General features: G+C 42.8%; 1 protein-coding gene across 3 annotated transcripts in view; it reads right to left on the minus strand.

Annotated features, from left to right (window-relative positions):
* Positions 1-711: 711 nt before the first annotated feature.
* The window catches only part of E2F3 (E2F transcription factor 3), an 82,578-nt gene continuing 58,934 nt past the window's right edge, over positions 712-24,355 (minus strand). For 2 of the 3 annotated variants that reach the window (XM_067006695.1, XM_059077878.2), the window contains exons 2-7: positions 13,198-13,309; positions 11,749-11,950; positions 10,265-10,423; positions 7,173-7,287; positions 5,727-5,862; positions 712-4,187 (exon numbers count right to left, since the gene is read on the minus strand). In XM_067006695.1, coding sequence (XP_066862796.1) covers positions 3,925-4,187; positions 5,727-5,862; positions 7,173-7,287; positions 10,265-10,423; positions 11,749-11,950; positions 13,198-13,309 — 987 coding nt within the window. In that variant the 3' untranslated portion in view covers positions 712-3,924. Of the gene's footprint in view, positions 4,188-5,726; positions 5,863-7,172; positions 7,288-10,264; positions 10,424-11,748; positions 11,969-13,197; positions 13,310-24,355 lie in introns of all 3 variants that reach the window. The other variant, XM_059077877.2, reaches the window with a different exon arrangement.

A 24,355-nucleotide genomic window follows, 5' to 3' on the forward strand; every position in this document is an offset into this window, starting at 1 on the left:
CTATTTAGTGGAAAAAAATAAAAGCTAAACATCAACATATATGTATTGAGTACGATTTATGTTAAAAATTGTATGCTTACACACATTTATATATGCCTAGAAAACACCTAGACCAGAAGGATACACACAGGAAAAATGAAAATAGTGGTTACCTCTGGGGTGAATAGATGGGGGCGGCAGGGAATGTTTCTTTTTCGTACATTAACTCTTGTGTATTGATTGTGTGTCTGTGTGTGTATACGATATACATTTTGAAGTTTTTACATGATGAGCTCGGAGTTAGGAGTGACATGGCAGTCAAAAAAATCCGAAGTTGTTCATAGGTGGCATTACAAGAAATACAGAATCTAGTACGAGGAAGGTAATTACCAATCTTGAGAAATAGAATCTACTGGCTTCATACTCTTTATGAGGAATAAAACGTGACTTGTCACTTTCTCAGTGTAAAAATCCTTCTCCCTACCTGGTAGTGGTTTCTGCCAAGTGATCAGGGACACGGCAAGTTCTTCTGATTGCCGAAGTGGCAAGCATAACACAGGTGCTCAAAAAATATTTTGCTTAATGTTCCCCAAATCCCAACTAAATGGTACGACATATGATGTTTTGAGTGTTTGTTCAAACGTTCCCCTTAACTTGCTAAGCATGTCTTTAAAAATAAAATTAATGTAGGAGCATAAGACAATAGTAAGAAAATCCATCCACAAGTCTAAACTCTTTAAAAAAAAATCATTTTATTGATCCTTTACCATACAAAATTTATTCAAATTACACCCATTTGAAGTGGTAAGATCACAGCTAGAGAACAGGTTACCCTGTAACAAATCTATTTACAAAATCCATCATAAAAGCTTTTTTTTTTTTTTTTTTTTACATTATATTACATATTTTCTTTTTTTAACTAGCATACAACACAAAGCTAAACTGATTAGTAGTTTGCCTACTCCCAATTTTGGGAGAAATACTTCCTTTTGACAAAATCACGTACCCCATAGGAAAAGAAATTCCCGCAATCTGCCAATTGCCACCCGACTCACTCCGCAAGGCATCTTCCTTCAAATCCCTCCTCTTGTACTCACGAGTTGTCATGCACATGCTGAGTTCTTTCTTTTTCCTGAAAGCTAAAGCTTTAAATACTGCAATTGTATTTACAGATCTACACTTACAACAAAAATGAACACAAGAACACAACAACAACAAAAACAAAATAACACTCTTAAAAAATTACAAACCAGCTAGAAAATATTCTGGCAGTGTTTACAAATTAATTGCTATTTTTGTACAAAATTGCTAGATAATGAAAATATGAGTAGGCTGCGTATCAACTTAAATAAAACGATTGCTACGCACAAATCTGTACATATAAACACACACCTAACACTGTTTGACAGCTCATGTGTTGCTCTTTATACAGTTTACTTTCTAGGGCTCACGCAGTCATAATTCGCACACTTGTAACTTTTAGCCATTTCATGTGTGAGCTTTAATAGCAGCAACTCAATGGTACCAGGAAACCTGCATACTCAGTACTTAAAGTAACACAAATACTGTAGTACTAACCCACTTTGTGTGCCAGATACTATGTAAAAAATAAAATGACTAATGCAAACAGAATATAGTATGGACGTCTAATTAATGTACACCAGTTAAGCCCATTAACTGGGAAAACCTTATGCATGAAGGAACTTTTAAGACTTATTAGGATTCCTTTCATTTTTAAAACAATAAATACGGCATCACGTTACGAAAAGGTTTAACGAGAAATTCAACCAAACACACAAACACCTAGTCAGGTGAGCTCAGTCTTTAGACTTTGGGAAAAAAATCAGCTTTTGTGCAGCTGGCAAAGAGAATTACACAAAGCTGGAAGCAGAGGCAGCTAACCAGATGAGATAAATATGGGGAATGGGGAAAAGCTTGGCATAAATGGTTTCCCATACAGGAAAACACCCCACAGTGCATTTCCAGTAGGCACTTGACACAGAGCTCCCCCTTCCCCCCCCCCTCCCCCCAATGCTTCATCTCGGACCAAGTCCAGTGTGTGTGTGAGGGGACAGGGGTGAGGATGGAGGCCGAAGAAAAGGGAGGATGATCTGCACCTTTGTTTTTCTTCTCAAACATACACCCATGCATACCTACACAAATAGTTTAAAGTGCTGGTGTCATTGTTTTGACCCGACCACCACTTTGCATATTGTGGAAATCTACCTAGACTAACCCGGCTAGGGCTTTTGCGGTTTTGTGTTTTTCCTAAGGGATATATTTGCCATTGAACACGTGAATCGAGTGCCTACTATGTGCCTACCGCTGTGTCGGGCACATAGCATTTCAATTTAACTGTTCTTTGTGTTGAGGTTTGTTTTTTAGATGACTCCCTCATTCCCACCGTCTTTAGCATCCAAGGAATGGATGTGAGGTACTCTGCCCCATTCCCAGCGGGAGAGGGCCGTCTCCCCCTGGCCAATGGGAAAGCCATTCTTGGACAGAACTGGTATTTGCAGCTGTCACGAAGCCTCCACCTTGGGACACCATTCCTGAAGAGTTAAGGGGAAGACGCCCTGGCGTCCTGTCCTGCTTTTTCTACATCCCCGACTTCCCTTGGTTCAGCTCACTCCTTCATAGCGGAAGGGGAATGGGAGCTCCCTGTTCCACCAGCGGAAGTAAATGCCACCGACAGAACGCTCCTCCCACGGGGGGGATGTCTTTCTCCCCAGAGGCCTCTCCATCCGACCCCATCCTGAGAAGTGGTCTCCCTGAGTGCAGTATAAGAGAGCCCTTTCCCTGGTCGCGGGGGCCCGGGAAGCGCAAGGACGGAGGGATCCACACCTGCTGCTCCTTCGGGCTGCCATGTCATCTGACCTGGTGCTCCTTCCCAATGCACCGCCCCTGTCAGCCGAGCTCCGCTGGCTCCAAGCGCTCCCTCCTGGGAAAGGAAGCAAGATGGGGCAAAGCTTCTTGCAGAGGCTGTTAAACCTTAGATCACACGCGTTTAGATGCTCTGATCGATAGAGGTTCTCTACCTCTGCTTAAATCATTTGAATGAGCAAAAACTGCTTCAGAGTAAACAATTAAATTGAAATGGTGATGGGTGCCACAGGAATGCTTAAATGGCAGCTTAAAATAAAATCTAAAATAATCCACAAAGAACTCCAAAGTAGGCATTTGCTACAAATCAACTTCAAACTTACAAATACATTGGGGGCAGGGGAGTGGAAGTGGTTTATGGAGACAGGAAAAATCCACAACAGCTCAGAGGGGCAGAACTCAACTCAATTCTTCTGTATCTGCGACAAAATACTTGAAAACAGTTTCTTCATCTGAAAGGCTGTGGAGGATCTCTTGACCTCCTAGTGGGACACGCGGTCCCACTCGCTTAAACTGAATTATGACAGTAATTTAAATATTCCTAAGAAGAGCTGAAGAAATCCATTTCATACTTTTGCATGACTTCAAGTTTACAGTTCCTGCAGTTCCATTCCAAATTAGCAGACCCCAAAGACATGCATTCTGCGAAGAAGGCACGGCTTGAAATGCTATTAAGGAAGATTGCTGTTTTCGAGTGGGCCAGGTGGCCAGACCCCAGTCTACAGCCCATCCGTCAGGCACAGCAAGCCAATCCAGGAGGGAGGGAGGAAAAGGACGGGTGAGAGACACCTCATTGCACATTTTCTCACTTGCTGACTCATCCAGGAGATTTTGGAGCCTGGGGCAAGGCAGGGCTTTCCCAAGGGAGCCTGCAACTGTGCGTTTAGACAATTTTTTTTTTTTTTAAATTCATTAAAATGTCAGCTTTGTTCTGAAGTTTGTAGTTTACTTCATGATACTATCTTGGAGGAAGAAGGTAGGAAGGGACAACACTGCATGACAGATGTTCGGTTTCATAATAAAAAAATATTGGTTTATAAGGGACGTCCACACAAAGCATAATCAGCTACACATAAAGTCTTCCACCAGTGGGAGCTTTTCCAAATCGTAAGCATCAAAGAGATCGCTGATGCCTTCCTCCTCCCCAAGGCTTAGGAGATAGTCTTCTTGGAGCAGGGGGGGCAGTAAGTTCACAAATGGTCCTTCTAGGTTGGAAGGAATTTGGTCCTCAGTCTGCTGTAAAAGGTTGGCTGGGGAGGCCAAAGGAGAAAGGTTTGCCATAGAAATCGAGCAATCACTATGTCCTGAGTTGGTTGAAGCCAAGTCTGAAAGGCAAAAGTTGGTGGAAACAAGAAAATAAGTTAGGCAAAAATCAAGTTAATTCTGGGGAAGCATGTACGTGTGCTGTTATAAAAGCATGCACTCTTTGCTAAGGACAATTAGATGACATGACACTATAGATCAGCGCATGCTAACAGGTGCTGTGAGCAGTGACTCTGGGAAGCCTTTCTGTGTTCTTGTCTATTCACTCATCTTTTACAATACCAACCGTTAGCAAACAAGAATACACGTAGCTTCAAAGATTAGAGGCTAACAAGCTAAAAAATGTCCTGCTATCAATTAGTCATTCTGTAAAGAAAAACAAAAGAAAACAAAACCTACAGACTGAAAAGTTGGCTCCCTAGTAGAGATCACTGATTTTAACTTAAGTCTTTTTTTTGAACAACTAGCTTATTAAAGATACTTCTAAAACTACAAATAAAAAGACACATCCTGGGCTTCCCTGGTGGCGCAGTGGTTAAGAATCCGCCTGCCAATGCAGGGGACACGGGTTCAAGCCCTGGTCCGGGAAGATCCCACATGCCACGGAGCAAGTAAGCCCGTGCGCCACAACTACTGAGCCTGCGCTCTAGAGCCCGTGAGCCACAACTACTGAAGCCCGCGTGCCACGACTACTGAAGCCCGCATGCCTAGAGCTCGTGCTCCGAAACAAGAGAAGCCACCGTGATGAGAAGCCCGCGCACCGCAAACGAAGAGTAGCCCCTGCTCGCCGCAACTAGAGAAAGCCCGTGTGCAGCAACGAAGACCCAATGCAGCCAAAAATAAAATAAATAAAAAATAAAAATAAATTAAAAAAAAAAGACACATCCACTTTGAAGTTCTAGGGTGGAAAAAAAAAAGTGGTCTTTTGTTTTACCATTTGAGGTAGCATTTTTTTCTCCCCCTCAATATTAAGTCAGACCTGATCACTCAAATCATTCCTATTCTTGCTCCTATATTGGGAGGTAGTAGAAGAAAATTAAATGCATATCTCCAATCTGAAAAAACAAGAAGACTGCAAAAAGCTTTCCTTGCTGTGTGGACAGTGGAGGGATGCATTAGATTTATTTTCCTGGGGTTTCCCTCCCTTATTCTCTCCCCATCACATTGCGGGGGAAATTAGGATAAAACTTCTTTGGCAAAAGGCTTTTTCTCTGCTAACTTTTCTCAGTTCCCTCTCTAATGATCTCTGCGGTATCACTCAGAGGTGTGCGGCCAAGTGTAGCTGGTGATTCACCCAGACAGCTTACAGCTTCACTCCTCACTCCCACTGGTTTTCCAGAACACTGTAAAGAAATGGTTTCTGCTGATGGCAAAAGCCTGTAGGGGCTCCATTAAGTGGGTGGAGGAGCTATTTGCCCTGAAGAAGATCATTATTTTCTTCTGCAAACTATTCAGAATGGCTTTTTAAAAAAAATGTTACCTTAATAACATTAATAACCGAAATTCTTGTTTCTTGCCTAGACTTGTGATTCTGATACAGGATCCTTCTAGCCACATTCATTTTTAACATAGTTTCCAAATGACAAAAGTGGAATCTTTACCTTTGGAAGTGGGTTTAGAGATATTCCCATTGTGGTCTTGGTTGTTTGTTTTCATTGGACTGTGTGTTTCAGTCTCTTCTGGACACAAATAAACCTCAATGGGTCCTTGGGTACTTGCCAAATGTATTTGTAGGCTCTAGGAACAGAAGAAGTGAGAGAAGTCCAAACCGAAAGTTCTTTTGGAAATGAGAGCTATAGTAATTTTCATCAAAAAAATGGAAAGTAAGGGTAGTTTTCATTGTTCCTTTTGTTTCTCTACTGGTAGTCCAGCTCAATCAGTGACTGTCATCCTCTGGAGCAGGTGTCCGCAAACTGCAGCCGGAGGGTCAATCCTGTCCACTAACTGGCTTTGTAAATAAAGTTTTATTGGCAGAGTCACGCCCATTCCCATTGTTTATGTGTAGCCTCTGGCTGATATATATATATATTTTTTTCTTTTCTTTTTTTTCATGCTATGATGGCAGAGCTGGGCAGTTGAATAGTCCCAACAGACTGTAGGGCTCACACAGCCAAAAACATTTACTGTCTGGCTCTTTAAAGTTTGCTGACCCTTGCCAAGAGGAGGTGAATTAAAAATATATATATATATTCCTTTTATGCAAACTGTTAGAAGGTCTTTTAAGCGTTCCAAATACAGTATTCCCATGTTATTATTCCTTAACAGTAGGGTTTTTTTTTTTTATGTTGAACTTTAATAGCCACTGGAGGAATAGTACTCTTAAGTGCTAGGAACTGAGTTTAATAAGAGAATGCAGCACACTAATATTTAAAATTCTTCTTTATCTAGGTCATAGAGCTATTATTATCATTTAAGGTGAGAACTCTACCCTAGATGGGAGCTTACAAATTTCATTCTCTTTTTGTTTTCTATGCATTCTTTTACTACATTTCTTTATCTTACAGTTAGTCTAGGCCTATATTATCAAAATATATCTGAAAGCAATCACAAAAATATGCTCCTTATTTTCTTACACTATTCTAGTCTATCAATTAACCCGAGGTCCCATTTGATTTCTTAAAAGTAAATGTGTTATAAATGATAAATTCTTAAAATGTCCTAAGGTCGGTTAGGGAGCTATTTTAAAACAGTTATGTCTCTGTTCATGGTGGGGACCACATCCAGGGTAATCAACGTGAAATTCCCCACCGGTTCAAATGGATCAGAACTACCATATAACAAATTACGAAAAAGAGAAAATACAAGAGGGACAGGGGTCCATATACCACTTTGAGTTGAATGCCCTGCTATGTTAACATTAGACTTTTTGGACACTCAATACATATCAAACTGTTGAAATGTTTTTAAAGTTAGGATTAAGTAAAACAGATGGGGAAGAACTATCAAGCTTTTAGGAGAATACAGACTTTACCCAGGAGTCAATGATTCTTTAAAACCAGGCATTCCAAAAAGATCTCTACAGATGAACAAAGACGTTATCTCCTTACCTCTATTGGGTCAGGCACTTCAAGTCTTGTTTCTGGAGGGGCTTTCACAACTATAACAGTTTGGTCTTTAAGGCCACTAATTTTTCGAATATCTTGATATGTAACATAAGCTAACGTAATGAGTGTTAAGGAAATCTTCCAACTAATCGTGTCGGATGTTACCATTTTGAAGATAACAAAATAGATGCATGGAAAAAAATTTAAGTATTTTATTTCTTAGAAGAATATATATCTGTCTCTCCTTCTAGATCTTTAAATATATGGGATCTTCCATGAATCTTCTTTTCTGGTTGTTATTCTAAACAACAAAAGAAGTGTCTAGCTTTTTTCTTTCCATTTCTAAGTTCATGGCTACTTAGGATATTAACATAAACACAGAAACAGAATAGTTAAACTCTCAAAAGAAAAGTGAAACCCAATTTGGTCAGGGATTTTCAAACCAGGTTCCTCTGAAGCTCAGGTATTGCATGAACTCCAATGAAGTACTCTGTCACTCAAATTGAATGATGGCAGATCCCAATTCACAGAAAAAATTGAAGCCCTAGTAACCATAATTTTGTAGAAACACCGGTAACTTCTATCTGCTGCTTGACTATTAAAAAGTGTCAGCAGCCACCCAGATGAATGAATGAAATCTGTGTATCAGTGGAAGAACTCCGAGTACTGCTTGTTTTCTTAAGTGCACCTGGGCCGGTTGTGATTATATATTGCCTACTGATAAGAGTGTCATTACTTCTCTGTTAGAAAAATTACCCTTTGTATGATATTATTAACTACAAGATTTCAGTGTTCACAAGGAGGAAAGCGGCTTCCAGATGATCTGCAACCTAAATGATTTAGGAAAAGAGAGTAAAATAATATTTCAGTACTCTTGGTAGTTACTTCCGAGCACTGAACAATTCTTTAAAGTGCCCTGACAGTTAAACCTAAGAGGATATTACGAAAGAACATGGTACTTATTATATGATAAAGTATTCACACTGGCTTGCTTAGAGAGACAGGCTTTGACTTGGTATTACAAGAGAATAGGTCGCATAGCTTTCTTTTGTAAGGGACATGGAGGACCACAATTAACATACAATGTCTTTAGCCAGTTGCTTTTCATATTAACTTACAAAAAATGCCTAGGATAAAACAGCAAATCACAACCCAACAAAGGTATTTCCGGAGGTAATATAATGTAGTGAATAGAGTCTGTGATCTAACATGTTAAATACAGAAATAGGACTTAGAAAGCCTAGAGGAAATGATGTCCCTTAGATTAGTAGCTTTTTATTAGAAATTGAAGGAAGCTATGTACCTGCTGTCCAGAAAAAAGCACATTCACCCAAAATCTGCATGTACATTTAGGGGCATCTATCACAGACTATCATCTTTAAGTCTCAGTAGTTCAGACAACAGCTATTTCAGTGTTGAGCTTGACAGGACAGCTCACGCAGGATTCTGGGTTTTAGGTCATCATCTGTTTCACCAAGGAAGCCAGTTGCTGTCTTTATAGAAGACTTGACAGTTACGAATTTTTACTGAGAACGGTGGGGAAACTGATAACTAGGTACTTACTCCACAGCCCACTGTCAAAAAGCTATTTGACAACCACTTATTAAAATAAAACCTCATCTACAATTACCCAACAGGCTGCAGGAAGGAAAATTTCAACACATTTGTGAACAAGCTGTACCAAATTCGGAACTGGATGGCAAATTTCAATAAATTGTGCAAACATATTCTCTAATCTCACAAACTTAAAAGTGCTTCCATTGTGGCTCCCTCCTGAATTTGCTTCTTGGGTTAGCAGCCCCCTGCAACGAAGCTTTCATTTTCTGCAACAAAGGCACCAGAGAAAGCTAACGTAGGTGACAAGGCTATAAGCTGCCAATCACACGTAACAGCCACAGCTCCTTCCCGAAGGGGCTCCCGAGTAAACAACGTATGAAGCAGCCCAACTACGGCTACTCTTATTTCTTCCAGTGGAAGCCCGCTCTGGCCACCACGGGGAGGGGGGATGGGGCGGTGTCCAATCGTCACACCTCTTCTCCAGCTCGCTAATGGTCAGCTGATAAGGTTAATCCTTTGGCCAACAGGAAACGAACAACCAGAGTTTCAAAAAACTGCTTAAATTGGAAAATAAATGTCCCCATGACTCCAAGGGAAAGAAAGCCTACTAGAGATGAGACACTAGAAGCAACCAGGCAGTTCACATTTTATTTTCTGTCTAACGAAGATACATCGGGAACTAAAATTAGAGATGGGATCATTTAAAATACTGGTTTTGTTTTCTACTAATCACTGAGAAAATTGCAAAATCTTCTCGTCAACACGATGAAGCAATCTCTCTCCTCTATAGTCTGAAGTGAGGTGATGAACAGTTAAGTTTTCCTCAGGTGGTCAACAGATCGTCAGCCAGTTAAGAACAAGCGTTGGCCTTTTATATTTTTACTTCCAAGGACTAATGTTTGTGGATGGATGGATAAGCTGAGATTTCTTAGGCCTTGACGTTGTTTCTGAAACCGGTTTTTGGTGTTGAGATTCAGCATAACGTGCTTTAAAAATTATAGAACGATTCTGCTGTACTCTTTCAGTTCCTTCAGCTATAGTTCAATTACAGATTCAACAAATTCCAATTGCCCCCAATATGTGATGAAAAGAAAAGAGAATATGAGAACCCCAACAGTGACAGCTAACACCCACCTAGAACCTGGGAAGCCCAAGATGCATATGCTGATTGTTACCATTAATATGAATACTGACACCTTACATATCTCATCAATAGTGTTGCCTTATGCTCCGAGTGTATCCGTTTGTCCCAACCGCACATGAATACAATACTTTAAAAAACAGTTCCCACCTGGCTATCAAAAGAGATACGATAGGATGCAGTCTAATGACTATCATGCCATAAATACTGAACACACACACACACACACACACACACACACACACACACACACACACACACACACACACACATACACACACGCTTACTTGTATGAAACTAGAGTAAAATTCTACCTTGTGCGTAAAAGTCAGATCATCAGCTCTGGAAATAGTCTAGAAGGCACTAACCCCCGCCAAACAGGTGGCACAAAGGATATCTTTGATTCTCTGAATCCTCGGTTAACAGTTTGAGGTCCAGGGTGCAGCTTTGGATCAGTTCATCTAATTTCTTCTCTTCCTGACTGAGCTCGGTCACTTCTTTAGACAGGCCTTGGCACTGGGCCAGCATGCCCCCGTCCTCAGACAGACTGCAGCCCCTGGAAACCCAAACACAGACTCTGCATGGCTGCTCGACAGACCAAAGGGGAGAGGGCGAAAGGGAGGGCTGGGAGAAACGGTCCTTTGGGTGAATGTCCCCTCTTGATGCACGAGGTCACACGGTTTGTTAGCCAAGTGTTACAATTAGAACGTTTATACATATTTTTTCATACATAAACTTCTTCACTTTTCACACCATAGAAATTAAGTGAAAAAACACTGCTATTTTCAGGTTTCTTTCCTCCAGAGGAGCCTGTTTCTTCAGAAGACCCACATTCAAAGGGTAAAAGGAGGTGGCTCCTTCCTGCCACATGCCTCCCAGCGAGGGGAAGAAACAGGGGAAAAAGGATAGAAAGACATAGCAAGATAGGAAAATTTGAAGAAAAAGATGGAATGGTTCAAAATTCAACCAAACATCATCCAAAAAACAAGCATGAAAGACCTAGGTAATTTCCGAGGGTCTTATACCAACAACTAAAAGGGAAAAGGAGGCGAAGAAAACAGGTGTATGTGCTGGATGCAAGAACAAAAACCAGTTCCCAACAGGTCTGTCTCAACCACAGGCTAAAATGGGTCACTGAATTGTCATAAAATTCCAAAAAGGTACTTGTTCATTTTATCACGTTTGAAGTACTATTTTTTTTCAAAGCCAACCCAAAACAGATTTATTCCTTCTAATAATGCTTTCATAGTTCCTTCTGATATACTGGGTGTTCAGATGCTCTGTCCATAATTCACAAATGACATTATCCTACATTTAATCATACATGTGGGTGTGTAGATGACAAGTATTATCATCCCGGTTTTCCAGAAGGAACCTTGACTTAATTTACACAGAAAGTGAGTTAATCGGCAATGAGAACCATCAGTAAAGATACCTGACAACTGTACGTACACACAGATGTGTTGATACACAGACAGAGACAGACAGTTTCTAAACTCCTATGAGAGACGAGCCACAGACCTGTGTAAGTATCTATTAGATTACACATGTGAGCACACACGTAGATATCACGGTGACAGATGAACAGCGTTTTACTTTACAGATGCAGGGCTCCATTTAATCCCAGGATCCCCTTGCTTGAGGCTAATTGAATATAAACCCTTTTATCTCTGACAGCATCTAAACAGAAGGTCTCTTTATAAAGAGACTTTGAACTTCTGGCTAAGGAGTTGAGGAGGGAAGAGAGAAGGAGAGAGAAGTAGGAGAGAACAGGAATGAAGTGTGGGCATGGGCGTGAAAGTTGGGCCTGGGAGGAAACCCCCCTGCAGTTTGCAAGGACCCCAGAGCCAGTGAATTGCAGGCACCATGACCCATACTCACATCCACTGCACGTTGTTCTTAGACTTCTTCTTAATGAGGTGGATGCCTTCCAGTACATTGGTGATGTCATAAATCCTTCTCTTTTGCACCTTCAGCACCTCTGCTGCCTTGTTCAAATCCAAGACCCCATCAGGTGATTGGCTCAGTAGCTGAATGAACTTCTTGGTGAGCAGACCAAGTGATGTATCATACCGTGTTTTTTCTGAGGGAGATTTTGGAGCTTAAAGAAAAACAAAAGCCGAGCGGGTGGGGGGATAGGGGGAAAGGTAAAGAAATGAAGGGTTTCTTTGCAGTCAAGCAAGCCCCCGTTCCCCCAGCAGCCCAGGTATTAGTGTTGGAAGCAAAGCTGTTGTCGCTGATGTTTCTGGTGAGTTATGGAAAGCTATGGAATTGCTTTATTAGAAAAGGAAGGGACAGTAAAAACTCCTGTTTGATTAAAGCGTTTTACTGTGAATTTCTCAGTAGTTTCTACTTTGGCTTACCCTACTCCCTGGGTCTAGTGAAGTATCTCACACATAGTAGGTGCTCAAAAATATCTGCTGAATGAATGAAAAAGTGCTGTAGCCTCATGGGATCAGCACACGTGGAGCCTAATTTGATGGGGTCCGGCTATGAATCTCTCCAGCATTTGATGATGGGGCCCAGACAGACCCGTCCTAACTGCCCTTTCAGACTCCAGTGTCTCTGTGCGTATATACCTTGTTCACCAACTTTTCAAATAATGCAGATGAAGAATAGCTGGAAAAGTCGTTCAATCCAGTCTCCCCGTCCCTCTGGAATGAACTGTCCTCATTTAATATTGCATTTATTCTCTTATAGGTGCACAGGTCAAGGGTTTAACTGAGTACGACACACAATTTGTGGATTGCCTAATTCATAAACTACAGGATAGGAGAGGACAAAGTCTAAATTAATTTAGCCTTTGCATTAAATGCCAAAGATGTAAAGGACTATTTAACTATTTCCAACCTCCTTTTCTCTCTCTCCCCAAAGAAACAACGATTGTGTTTGATGGAAATGGAAACTAGCTGCAATTTACTGGTCTCAATCAATTCTTACGCTGCCATATGCTGAACTAGAGATTTAGGCTGGCATAGATATCACCTACACCCAGCTAGCCCTGGTCCCTGAAGTAAGGTCCATGAAGGAAAGTTAAAGTTAGATTTGACTATGAAACAGTGCCAAAGAGCTTGTATTCTGAGTTGAAAAATGAAACTGCACACATCAAAAGAGGCCTCCCCTGAAGTCAGTATTCAGGTATCGGAGTGACTCCGTAAACCTCTCGCTGGGTGTCTGCAGACATCATATTTATTTTTTGGATAGGCGCAGGCAGAAATGAAAAAGAACCAAACATGCCAAAATTATCCACACCTTGGCATCCCTTCAGCCACAAGCTCTGAAAGTTGGGAAGCTCACACCCAAGACAGGAAGAGACGATGGAATCCTTACTTTTTGGACTATCTGGACTTCGGAGCGCAGCTCTTCCTTTGCCCTTGGGGGTTTTTAAACCATCTGAGAGGTACTGCTGACCGCTTTCTCCTAGCTCCAGCCTGCGCTTTGCCTGGAATAAGAGAGTACAGTCGTTGGTTGCTGGTCATGTGGACGATCACAGGACCGCGCCAGCCCCCGCCGGCCCCCTCCATTTCACCCAGGGTCTCGGTTCCCTGCAGCCGGGGCTCCGGGGGCGGAGCTCTCGCCACCTGGACTCAGATGGACAACTCCAACCATCCTTCAGGGTTAGGCTCTGGAGCCACTTTGTTCATTTTCTCATTGATTCAACATATGTGCCAGGCACGGGGCTGGAGACTAAGAATACCGCAGGCATCGTGGGGCTTAAAGTCACTTTTCCCCAGCAGACCTCTGCTTCTGTCTCCATCTCTGACCTGGGCTGAAACCCCCTTCCTTGTGCTCCCCAAACACTCTGTGTTTATTGGTGTCGTAACACTTGCTGGATGTAGGAGTTATTTTACTTATCTGCTTCTCATTCCCTTTAAGGCAGGGACTGCTTCCCATTTATCTTTGTATACCCAGGGCTTGGTACCCAGCCTGGGTTTCCTTAGGTATTCAGTCACACACACTCTCTGTCTCTCTCTCTCTCTCTCTCTCTCTCTCTCTGTATATATATATATATTCAGTGAAAGAAAGGGTGATTGAATAGTAACACAACTGGTCACAGACTACAAATGCTCATTCATCAGAATAACCAATACCGCAAACGCTCAATCCTGGGTTTCAACTAGGATTTCCTTCCCCATTTGGTCCTCAAACTGGGCAAACGAGAAGCTCTCACCCAAGTTTTTAATCTGATTTTTCATATAAAAATACGCACTTCATGTCTTTTATGTACTGGGCTCTGGGCGAAGGGAACAGAGGTAAGCAAGACAGATAAGAGTCCCTTGGTTCCTGGTGCCTAGGGTCCAGGAGACAAGCCAGGTAATTAAATAAGTAACTGTTGAGTACGGACTGCGCGGGTGTGAAGGGTGTTCAGACAGGGGCGGTACCAACTAGACACCCACATGACAATGTGCATTTAGGCTCATTTCAGGGCGGGTGCTTCTAATGATTTCAGAATAACTCCCCATGACATAGAAACTGAAGTAACAACTTATCAGCTGAACTTGTTCTGTTCACTAAGAAGCCACGAGCCACAGGCAGCTCATCCGACATGACACGTGCTGTCCGTGTAAAACACACACTGGATTTCAAAACTTAGCACGAGGGGCTTCCCTGGTGGCGCAGTGGTTGAGAATCCGCCTGCTGATGCAGGGGTCACGGGTTCGTGCCCCGGTCCGGGAAGATCCCACGTGCCGCGGAGCGGCTGGGCCCGTGAGCCATGGCCGCTGAGGCTGCGCGTCCGGAGCCTGTGCTCCGCAACGGGAGAGGCCACGACAGTGAGAGGCCCGCGTACCACAAAAAAAAAAAAAAAAAAAAAAAAAAAAATAGCACGAGAAAGGCTGAAAGAGCTCATGAATGATTTTTATGTTGATTACATGTTAAAATGGTGCTGTTTTGGCTTTATAAACTATTACTAAATAAGATGCTATTAAAATGATCATTTCACCTTTTCCCGTGTATATATACGGCAAATACATGTATCTTTTTACTATGTGGCTTGCATTTGTGGCCCACATTATCTCGCTTCTGAGCAGTGCATCACCACTCCAAAGGCCTAGGAATGACAATTAGCAAGTTAACTTTCTTCATTTCATTGTCTGCTCCCCAAGACTCCTGGCAAGTCCTTGTGCGGGCCTGTTGCTTTGGTTGGCCCAGTGAACATTCCCGCTTCATCAGGCAGAACTCCCAGCTTGTTCTTTGGGGAGCATCCCTTCCCTCTCACACACTTAAGAGTGCCCCGGTGCACCCAGGTGACCCAGGCCGGGCGGATCTTTATGCTCCGTCCGCCCCCCTCGCCCAGTGACTGCAGTCCTTCTGGCGCAGGACCAAAGCTGGGTGAACGAAGGCAACCCCAGGAATTTTTCTGGAGCTACTGGTAGGAAGGGGTGTGCTTGCTCAGTAAGGTTGACAAGCTGGTAGCCGGAAGCTACCTGGAAAGGAGGCCTCCCCAGGGGAAAGCAGAGTGGAGAAACAGAGAGCAAGGGGTCTGAGGCCATCATTCAAAACTCTGGGTCAGGTCATGCAGTTGGCCTTCCCCAGACTTTACAGTTACGTCAGTTGCATTAGCCAGTAAAGTCTCCTTTTAGCTCAAAGCACTTTGAGTTGGGCTCCTGAAAGTGTGGGGAGGATGGGCCAACCTGTGGAAATGGCTGAGTCGAGGCGGGCTCCAGTGAAACGGGGAGCTGCCATATGCCTTGCTCACAAGGGGCCAGGTGTGGTGGACACTTCTTTCCTGTGGCCTGCAGGACATTTCTACTGACAGAGACAAGCTTTGTAGAGGCTCACCTAAAAGTAGAGAAGGAGAAAACAGCTTTGCTTTGGAGGCTTTTTCTCAGTAGAAAGCCATCCGATACACAGCTGTATTCTCTGCCCCTGCTAACGTGCACAGAAGGCAGGCAAAATGGGAAAAGGGCTTGGGCCCCTGAGCTCCTGGCCCCTTAAGGCCGCCCTCTCCCCGAACCCTCAATAAAGAACCAGCCACTAGTGGCCAGCAGCCTGGGGGCATAGTTGTTTCTGCCTCCCCATCCTCAGCTACTGTTTCAAATTGCTTTGAGGCTAAGGCCTGTGGAAGCAGTGAGCTGGAGGCTGGGGAAATTCCAAGATCTGTTGCTAAGAAACTGAGATCTAACTTCAAGGACCAGGACTAGTCAGGTCGTGTGACTTTGGTAACCAAGCACCAAACCATGGAGTTGACAAATCTCAACACCAGATAGAAAATCCACTACATTTGAAAGGCACCAGAGGAAGCAAAGGCCTATGAGACCGCAGTCTTGAAGTGAATCAATCCCTAAACCTGTAAAACTCACACCGAACAGAAATGAGCTGTGAAAGAAAGGCAGCCCCAGAAAATCCTCCCAGAGGGTAGAAATCGGGGTGGCCATCTTGGAGCCACAAGCCAGCCACATCTCCAGCAAATCTCCAAGTGCCTGCTATTCCTGTTGGCGGGGACGTGACACGCTCCGGGAGGTGACCGCGTGTGACTTCCTCTTTTCCAAATGGATGTTTCTGTTGGGTTATCCTGTTACCTTTCCTCCACTGCTGAGTGAGTGGGGACTAAACTGGAACACACAGTACTTGTAGGTCCTACATCGACGACGGGGACAATAATTGGACGTCCTTCTGGGGAAGGGCTACGACGGAGCAGCATTACCTTAATGCTTACCTTAGCGAGTTTGCGCGCACACACTGGTTAAAACAAACAAGAAGCCAGAAGGGAGGATTTAACCAGGGCAGGTGGTCTGCCTACACCCCCTTGCCCTGGACAGAGGACCAGCGCAGATACAAATCTCCTCCTGGTATTCAAATTTTCTGCTGTTCTTTGTTGGCTCCTGAAGATCTGTGTAATCCCCTGGTGTCATTTTTCCTCCGCCTGAAGAATGTCCTACAGCATTTATTTTAGTATATGTCTGCTGGTGACAAATAATCTTAGTTTTATTTTTTCTGAAAACATGTCATCTTCATCTGTGAAGGATATTTTCAATGGATACAGAATTCTGGGTTGATTCTTTTTTTTTTTCCTGTCGGCACGTTCAAGAGAATGTTCCAGGTACACTTAAAACTAATATAATATTGTAAATCAAACACAATAAAAAAATCACATCGGGGCTTCCCTGGTGGCGCAGTGGTTGAGAGTCCGCCTGCCGATGCAGGGGACGCGGGTTCGTGCCCAGGTCCGGGAGGATCCCACATGCCGCGGAGCAGCCGGGCCCATGAGCCGTGGCCGCTGAGGCTGTCCTGTTTATAAACAGATCTTCATATTACATGGCCCCTACCAGTAAAGCAACTAATATATCTGGTGCTTAACAGGAGGCCCAGCCATTTGGTCCTAAGGCAGGAGTAAAGGCCGAACGTGAGTGATGCTATATAGATCACCCACACGGCATCTGCCTGAGCTATTCTCAAGGGTGGCTTTTACTGGAAAGGAAGTATGTGCTAACTATAGGACCTCAGCCCCAACTATGACAACATGCCTCTGCAAGGAACAGTTGCACTGTTACGCACTTCAGAAGATGTACGTATGAAAATAATAGGAGTAACTGTCAGGCAGCCAAGCAGCGGGCCGAGGGGAACATCCACGGTTTCTGTCTACCTGGCATTTGTTGCCCCTAATTTTTCATCTGGGGAACTTCTCCACAGTTCTTAGTTCAGGTGGTTTCTCTGTCTCCAGGCTTGAACACGAAAGGCCTGACGCTGTTCAACATCTTAGGCTGGCCCTTACTATCGAGGTTACAGAGGTGAGTACCTTAATCTGGGCCTACTAAACAGTGCAGTCCAGTCAGCTGGCGAACGTGACTGGTTTACGGGTGGTTTACCCCGTGACCAAAGCAGGATGAATCATTCAGTGATGGGACTTTTGTTGGAAAGTACAGGGTTCTTTTCACCGGGAGTTAGCAGGCTGGTAGGATGTAAGCCTGGAGCTACCTGGGAACTGAGCCCACAGAGAAGAAAGCAGAGTTAAGAGCTAGAGAGAGACTGAGTCCCAGTGCCTTCAAGGGAGGTACGAGATCTTACCAGTCCCAAAGGCAGATCTACTAGACTTTCATCTGTGTGAGCTGAAGAATTCCCTTTGTTGGTAGGAGAACACTGTTAGATTACTACCACTTGCGACCAAGAGTCCGAGATATAGCCTTTTCGTATTAACCATAATGCACTCAACATTTGAGTGCTTACAACAGGTCACACGCCAGGTTAATTGCTTTCCACTTGACTGTGTCATCTTATTTTTACAACAACCCCATAAGATAGTTATTATTATTTCCTATTTTACAGGAGAAAATGGAGGTTTAGAGCTCTGAAATAACTTTTCCAAGATCCCCACAGCCAGTACATAAGCCTATTCCAAAGTCCGTGCTTATCACCACTCCATAAAATATTAGTGAAAGATTGCCATATAAAAATATTTGAAAAGTTATATTAAATTGATACCATCTTACTTTATGATAAACTTAAGTTTTATTTGCTTCATAACTTAAAAAAAAACTTTCCTTTACATTAAAATGCACATGGTATTTCAAATAGCACAAATGGATATACATGGGGTAGCAAACCTTTCTCCCAGGGACTTCCCTCGTGGTGCAGTGGTTAAGAATCCACCTGCCAATGCAGGGGACACGGGTTCGATCCCTGGTCCGGGAGGATCCCACATGCCGCGGAGCAACTAAGCCCGTGCGCCACAACTATTGAGCCTGTGCCCTAGAGCCCACGAGTCACAACTACTGAGCCCCCGTGCCACAACTACTGAAGCCTGCACGCCTAGAGCCCGTGCTCTGCAACAAGAGAAGCCACTGCAATGAGAAGCTCGCGCACCACAACGAACAGTAGCCCCCCATCTCTGCAACTAGAGAAAGCCCGTAAGCAGCAACGAAGACCCAGTGCAGCCAAAAATAAAGAAAGAAAGAAAGCAAGAAAGAAATAACATAGAAATAAAAAAACAGACTGTGTGTTTCATAACCATTAAAAAAATACTTTCTCCCACTCTTTTTGGTCTTTTTAAAATTTTTATTGGAGTATAGTTGACTTACAATGTGTCTTTCTCCCACTCTTGATCTCCAGTTCCTTTCCTCAAAGGCAAGCAATACTAAGTTACTTAGATATCCTTTTAGATAGTCTAGGTAAATACAAGTATATATATAGTTTTATACCACCACATCTTATAAAATTTTTTTTTACACAAATGGTAGCAAACTGCACACTATTAATAACATGTCTTGGAGTTTGGTCCCTATCCGTACACATAGAATGAACTTATTTTCTGGAGCTTCATAATATTGTATTCATTAATATACCATGATTTGTTTACTTAGCCAGACACCTACTAATGAACATTCAACACTCCTCTGCTATAACCACCTTCCCAATAAACATTCATGACGGCACCGTGGGGTAGGCATTCCTATACCCATATTGCACTGAGGCAGAGAAGTTAAGGATTTACGTAAAGTCTCAGTTAATAAGTCACAGATACCAGGATTGAACCCAGGTCTGTTCAAATAATTTGTCAGTGACCACGACGTCCCTGGACTGACTGAGATGTCCCTCCTTTGCTGCCATAGCAAATTCTGGGCTGCTGGGGCATGATTTCACCATCGTAACACATATATACTCCAGGTTTCTGCACTGGACCTGAGTGCAGTCTCAGGTCTTAAGCAACTTAGTTTTCCCAGAGCCTTGCATATGGCATGCACTCAGTCAAATTGACTTATTTATTTTGAATGAACCAAGGAATAAATTCCTGAAGTCTCTTGGCAGGTAAATCACAAAGCTCCAACATTACCAACCTGTAAAGGGGATACTTAAATATATATATATATATATATATATATATTTATACATGCTGGAGATTAATCTACATGTTTGGAAAGATTTTCAAGAAATATAAAGGGGGAAAAACTAAGCTTGCAGAAGGCTATGTATAATATGATCTCATAGGGGTAAAAAAATTATAAAACTATATAGATCTCAATATGAAATTTTCCATGTATCCATGAGGAAAAAGGTCTGGAAAGATCCACATCAAATATTAATGGAATGCTGGAGAGGGTGTGGAGAAAAGGGAACCCTCTTGCACTGCTGGTGGGAATGTAAATTGATACTGCCACTATGGAGAACAGTATGGATGTTCCTTAAAAAACTACAAATAGAACTACCATACGACCCAGCAATCCCACTACTGGGCATATACCCTGAGAAAACCATAATTCAAAAAGAGTCATGTACCAAAATGTTCATTGCAGCTCTATTTACGATAGCCAGGACATGGAAGCAACCTAAGTGTCCATCAACAGATGAATGGATAAAGAAGATGTGGCACATATATACAATGGAATATTACTCAGCCATAAAAAGAAATGAAACTGAGTTATTTATAATGAGGTGGATGGACCTGGAGTCTGTCATACAGAGTGAAGTAAGTCAGAAGGAGAAAAACAAATACCGTATGCTAACACATATATATGGACTCTAAGGGAAAAAAAAAATGTCATGAAGAGATTAGTAGTAGGACGGGAATAAAACACAGACTTACTAGAGCATGGACTTGAGGATATGGGGAGGGGGAAGGGTAAGATGTGATGAAGTGAGAGAGTGGCATGGACATATATACACTATCAAATGTAAATTAGATAGCTAGTGGGAAGCTGCCGCATAGCACAGGGAGATCACCTCTGTGCTCTGTGACCACCTAGAGGGGTGGGATAGGGAGGGTGGGAGAGAGGGTGATGCAAGAGGGAAGAGATATGGGAACATATGTATATGTATAACTGATTCACTTTGTTGTAAAGGAAAAACTAACACACTATTGTAAAACAGTTATACTCCAATAAAGATGTTTAAAAAAAATATTAATGGAGATTATCTCTGAGAAGTAAAATTAAATATGAGGTAATGATTTCATGTTTATACCTGTATAATATTTGGTTGGGTTTTACAAAGTGATATGTCTATATACACATTAAATTTATATCTTTCAAACTAACACTTCCACTTTTTGGAATACATTCTGAGAACATTTATGTTGCTTCTAGGGTTTGTCTATTAAAAACAGCACAGCCAGTTTCTTGAATATTTATACTTTTTTACTTATGTCCAACACAAATGCCTAATCTCAGAAGAAAAATTCAGTAAGTTATTGTACATTTATATAATGGAATGTTGTGCAATTAATAATGATGTACTTCTATCTATGTAAGTCTTTTTTAAAAAAAGTGAATAGTAAAATTTTATTTCTGTGGGGAAACTATATGCATAGAAAGAAAGTCAGTCAGGATATATAACACACAGTTGAAGAGTATTAATCTTTGGGTGGTAGGATTATGGTGACTTTCTTTCTTCTTCTTAACTTTTACTATTACGAAGTCGCTTTAAAGTGAGTGTGGGTTTCTTGCATAACAAGAAAAACAAAAATCTTTTCCATCTGGAGTTCAACAAACGAGGTCTGGTGGTTTATACCCATTCAGTGTGTACAGGTATGGGTTCAAACCATAAATGGGGTATGCTTCCAGAACGCGCACCCTATTTTCACGGTGGGAAGGGAAGTGGTGCTCTTATCTGACATTCACCTGAGTCACAGGAAAAAATTAAATCAAGAAAAGGGCATGCTGGCTGTAGGTTAACAAATTGCGAACACTAAAATAAACTCCCTTTACCCCAGTTAATAGATCTGGGCAAGGGAAAGAACTAGATATACGATACATTTTGTCTCAAAGCCAAGGGTGAGACAGGGTATTCTGAACAGAGGAAGAAGGGAAATGGAGGAAAATGGAGATTAAATCAGTAGAATGAGGACCAGATTAAATACAATACTGAAATAACCCAGAGGAGGGGATCTCCAGCCTGATACTAGACCACAGTTGAAACCCACCTGGATTCTGGCCATTAGGTCGGTGGGCTAGGGCACCGGGATTTTTAGAAAAGAATCCTTAGTTTCCAGCTGTGACTATGTATTAACTCCATCTGGTTACCCATTTAAAAAGGGAGTGGGAGTTGGGGGCCTTAAGCAGGCTGTCCAAGCACAACCAGGACCACAGAGGCTTGGAAGGGCCCCCGTTTGGAGGTGCTGGTGGCAGGGAGGGGGGCTCCGACGCAGAGGATAAAGAAGGGGCCAAATCATGGTCCTTACATGCCAGGCGAATGACCACACTCCCAGCATCAACCTTTCATTGATATAAGGTTACGTAAGATGAAGAGCTCTGAGGTCTCCTCTGGAGTTGCTGTCGTCGTCGTTTTCCCCCCAGCAATAGGTAAGTTCAGAACCTATCAAGAGCAGCGTCTCTAGGAGATGTTAGGTGGGGGGCTTAATCAGAAACCAATACATCTCAGAGAACCGATGAACTGAACAGCACGCTGGAAGCTCAGACGGAGGTGCCTGGCGCCAGGAGTGGCTAGTAAGCATTTTATCTCGGTGGAGATTTCCCCTTACATTCCACATCCCAGCCACCGGCAGCTGGTGGGCTGAATATTCTCCTTTCTCAGAGGTTCCCTCTCCACGCCTGCCCCACTGTTCCAGCCAGATGTCCCATCATCTCTCACTGGATTACTAGAATGGATCCCACCCTGGACCATTTTTCTCCTTTTGATTTTTAAATTACAGATCTAGGTGTTTTAACTTCACTCTAACTTGTATTTGTGGACTGGTTTGGGAATCTAACCACATAGATATGAATGTTTCTAAAGGAAAAAGGAATCTCAAGCTGATGTATAGCTTTGGAATAGAAACCATTTACTTAGGAACTCATGACTGCCTTCCTCTTTATATCATTAAAAAAAATAATTTAAAAATAAATAGATGCACATGATTTTTTTAAAAAATCCACGAGTCCAGGGACCTACCTCGCCAAGGGAACTAATTTTACTATTTTTCCTGGAGGTCACCTCCATATTTCTAAGTAAAATAAGCTCACACAGACGTTTCTTGGTTTAGCCATTTTAGTCATCATGAAGACTTCCTTCAATGATAAACCAGCCACCTTTCTTCCACCCTTTCTCCCAATAGTGACATCATTATTTTTGTTTAAATTAAAAGCCAGTGCTGTGCATTTTGACTCTTGTTCCGTCAGACTCAAAACGGTACACTGAGCGTGCGTTTCCTTTTTGTAAAGTTCGTTTGTTTTCTTTGGAGTTCCCGACTGTCTTCCTGCTTGCTGGCACCATCTGCCTCCACCACAGCTTCGACTTTTTCCAGCTCTCCATCATATCAGATATTCTATCAAGTCCCCACTTTTTCTCCCTGAAGCTCTTGGACCTCCTGCTGTCGAGACCCTAGACGGTTCTCCAGGTCACTGCAGGGCTGTCACGCTGCAGTTTTCCCTCACCATATACAGTGTTGAAGCCCGAGGTGGACATTTGTCATTTCATTTGACTGCCCAGCCTCTGAACCTTCCCTTCCCTCCTGTGGGTTAGGAAATCCCCCACTTTGTCAGTCTTGGTGGGAGGCATAGCCGCCTTCTTACTCTTGGGGCCCAGGGCAGGCCACCCCCAAATATGCCTCAATAACACGATGATTATTTTGAATTAAACTTGAGAAACAGCTGGGGAAAAAAAGATGTTAAAAAACCCCCAATATTTTGACTCCCCGTCCCCCATGAAAGTGGGAAATAAATCTCCCATGTGAAGGTATAAAAAGCATCCTTACCATCGGGATTAGGGAATTCAAGGCTAAGGGAGCCGTATAAACAAACTTTGTTACTTCTTCATTAGTCTGCTACCCCAAGTACAAGCCCCTTTGTTTTGTTAAATCTTCACAAATAATTGTTTCTTCGTCTAAAAAATGATATATGAACAGTCTGCTTTGGTCACTTGGGGGGTCCCATTTCTCTGAGACCTCCGTGCATATGAATTAAATTGGCTTTTTTCCTCCTCTGGTAATCTGTCTTGTGTCAATTTAATCATCAGACTAGCCAAAAGAACTCAAGAGGGGTGGGGCAAGAATTCCCCCCCTCTCGAATCAACCATAGAAATTGAAGACTCCCAATCCTCTCTCCCAGCTTCCCTGGAACCTGGGCTAGGGCTACCTAGGCTGGGACAGGCAGTCATAGCCACCCTAGATTTGGAGTCTGGAGTTGCTCCTGCAAAACAGGAGACCGGAGGTGATGGCTGGGGTTCTGGCTAGGGATGCTTCCTTGTTCCTGCCTGTTTGCCAAGCCTAGCTCTCTAAGCTTCCTGACAATTCAGCAAGTTATCCCATATCCTTTCAATAAACATCTTTTCTGCTTCAGTTGGCCAGAACTGTGTTCAATTGCTAGCGATAGAGTCAGTTTCCTGATCCCACTGTCATTAAACCATTGTTTTCCTGGAACATATCCGAACAGTAGTATGGAAGAGAAAATTTGAGCCCTTATATATCTGAAATGCATATTTCACCCTCACATTTGATAGTCCGTCTAAGAATTTGAGGCTGAACATCTGTTGCCCTCACAACTCGGAAGCCACTTGCTCCTGGGGTTTTGACATCCAGTGTCGATGGTGAGACACCTGCAGCCACAGGTTCTCATTCCTC

This window comes from Kogia breviceps, chromosome 10 (genome assembly GCF_026419965.1).
Source record: "Kogia breviceps isolate mKogBre1 chromosome 10, mKogBre1 haplotype 1, whole genome shotgun sequence".
Classification (NCBI taxonomy): Eukaryota; Metazoa; Chordata; class Mammalia; order Artiodactyla; family Physeteridae; genus Kogia; species Kogia breviceps.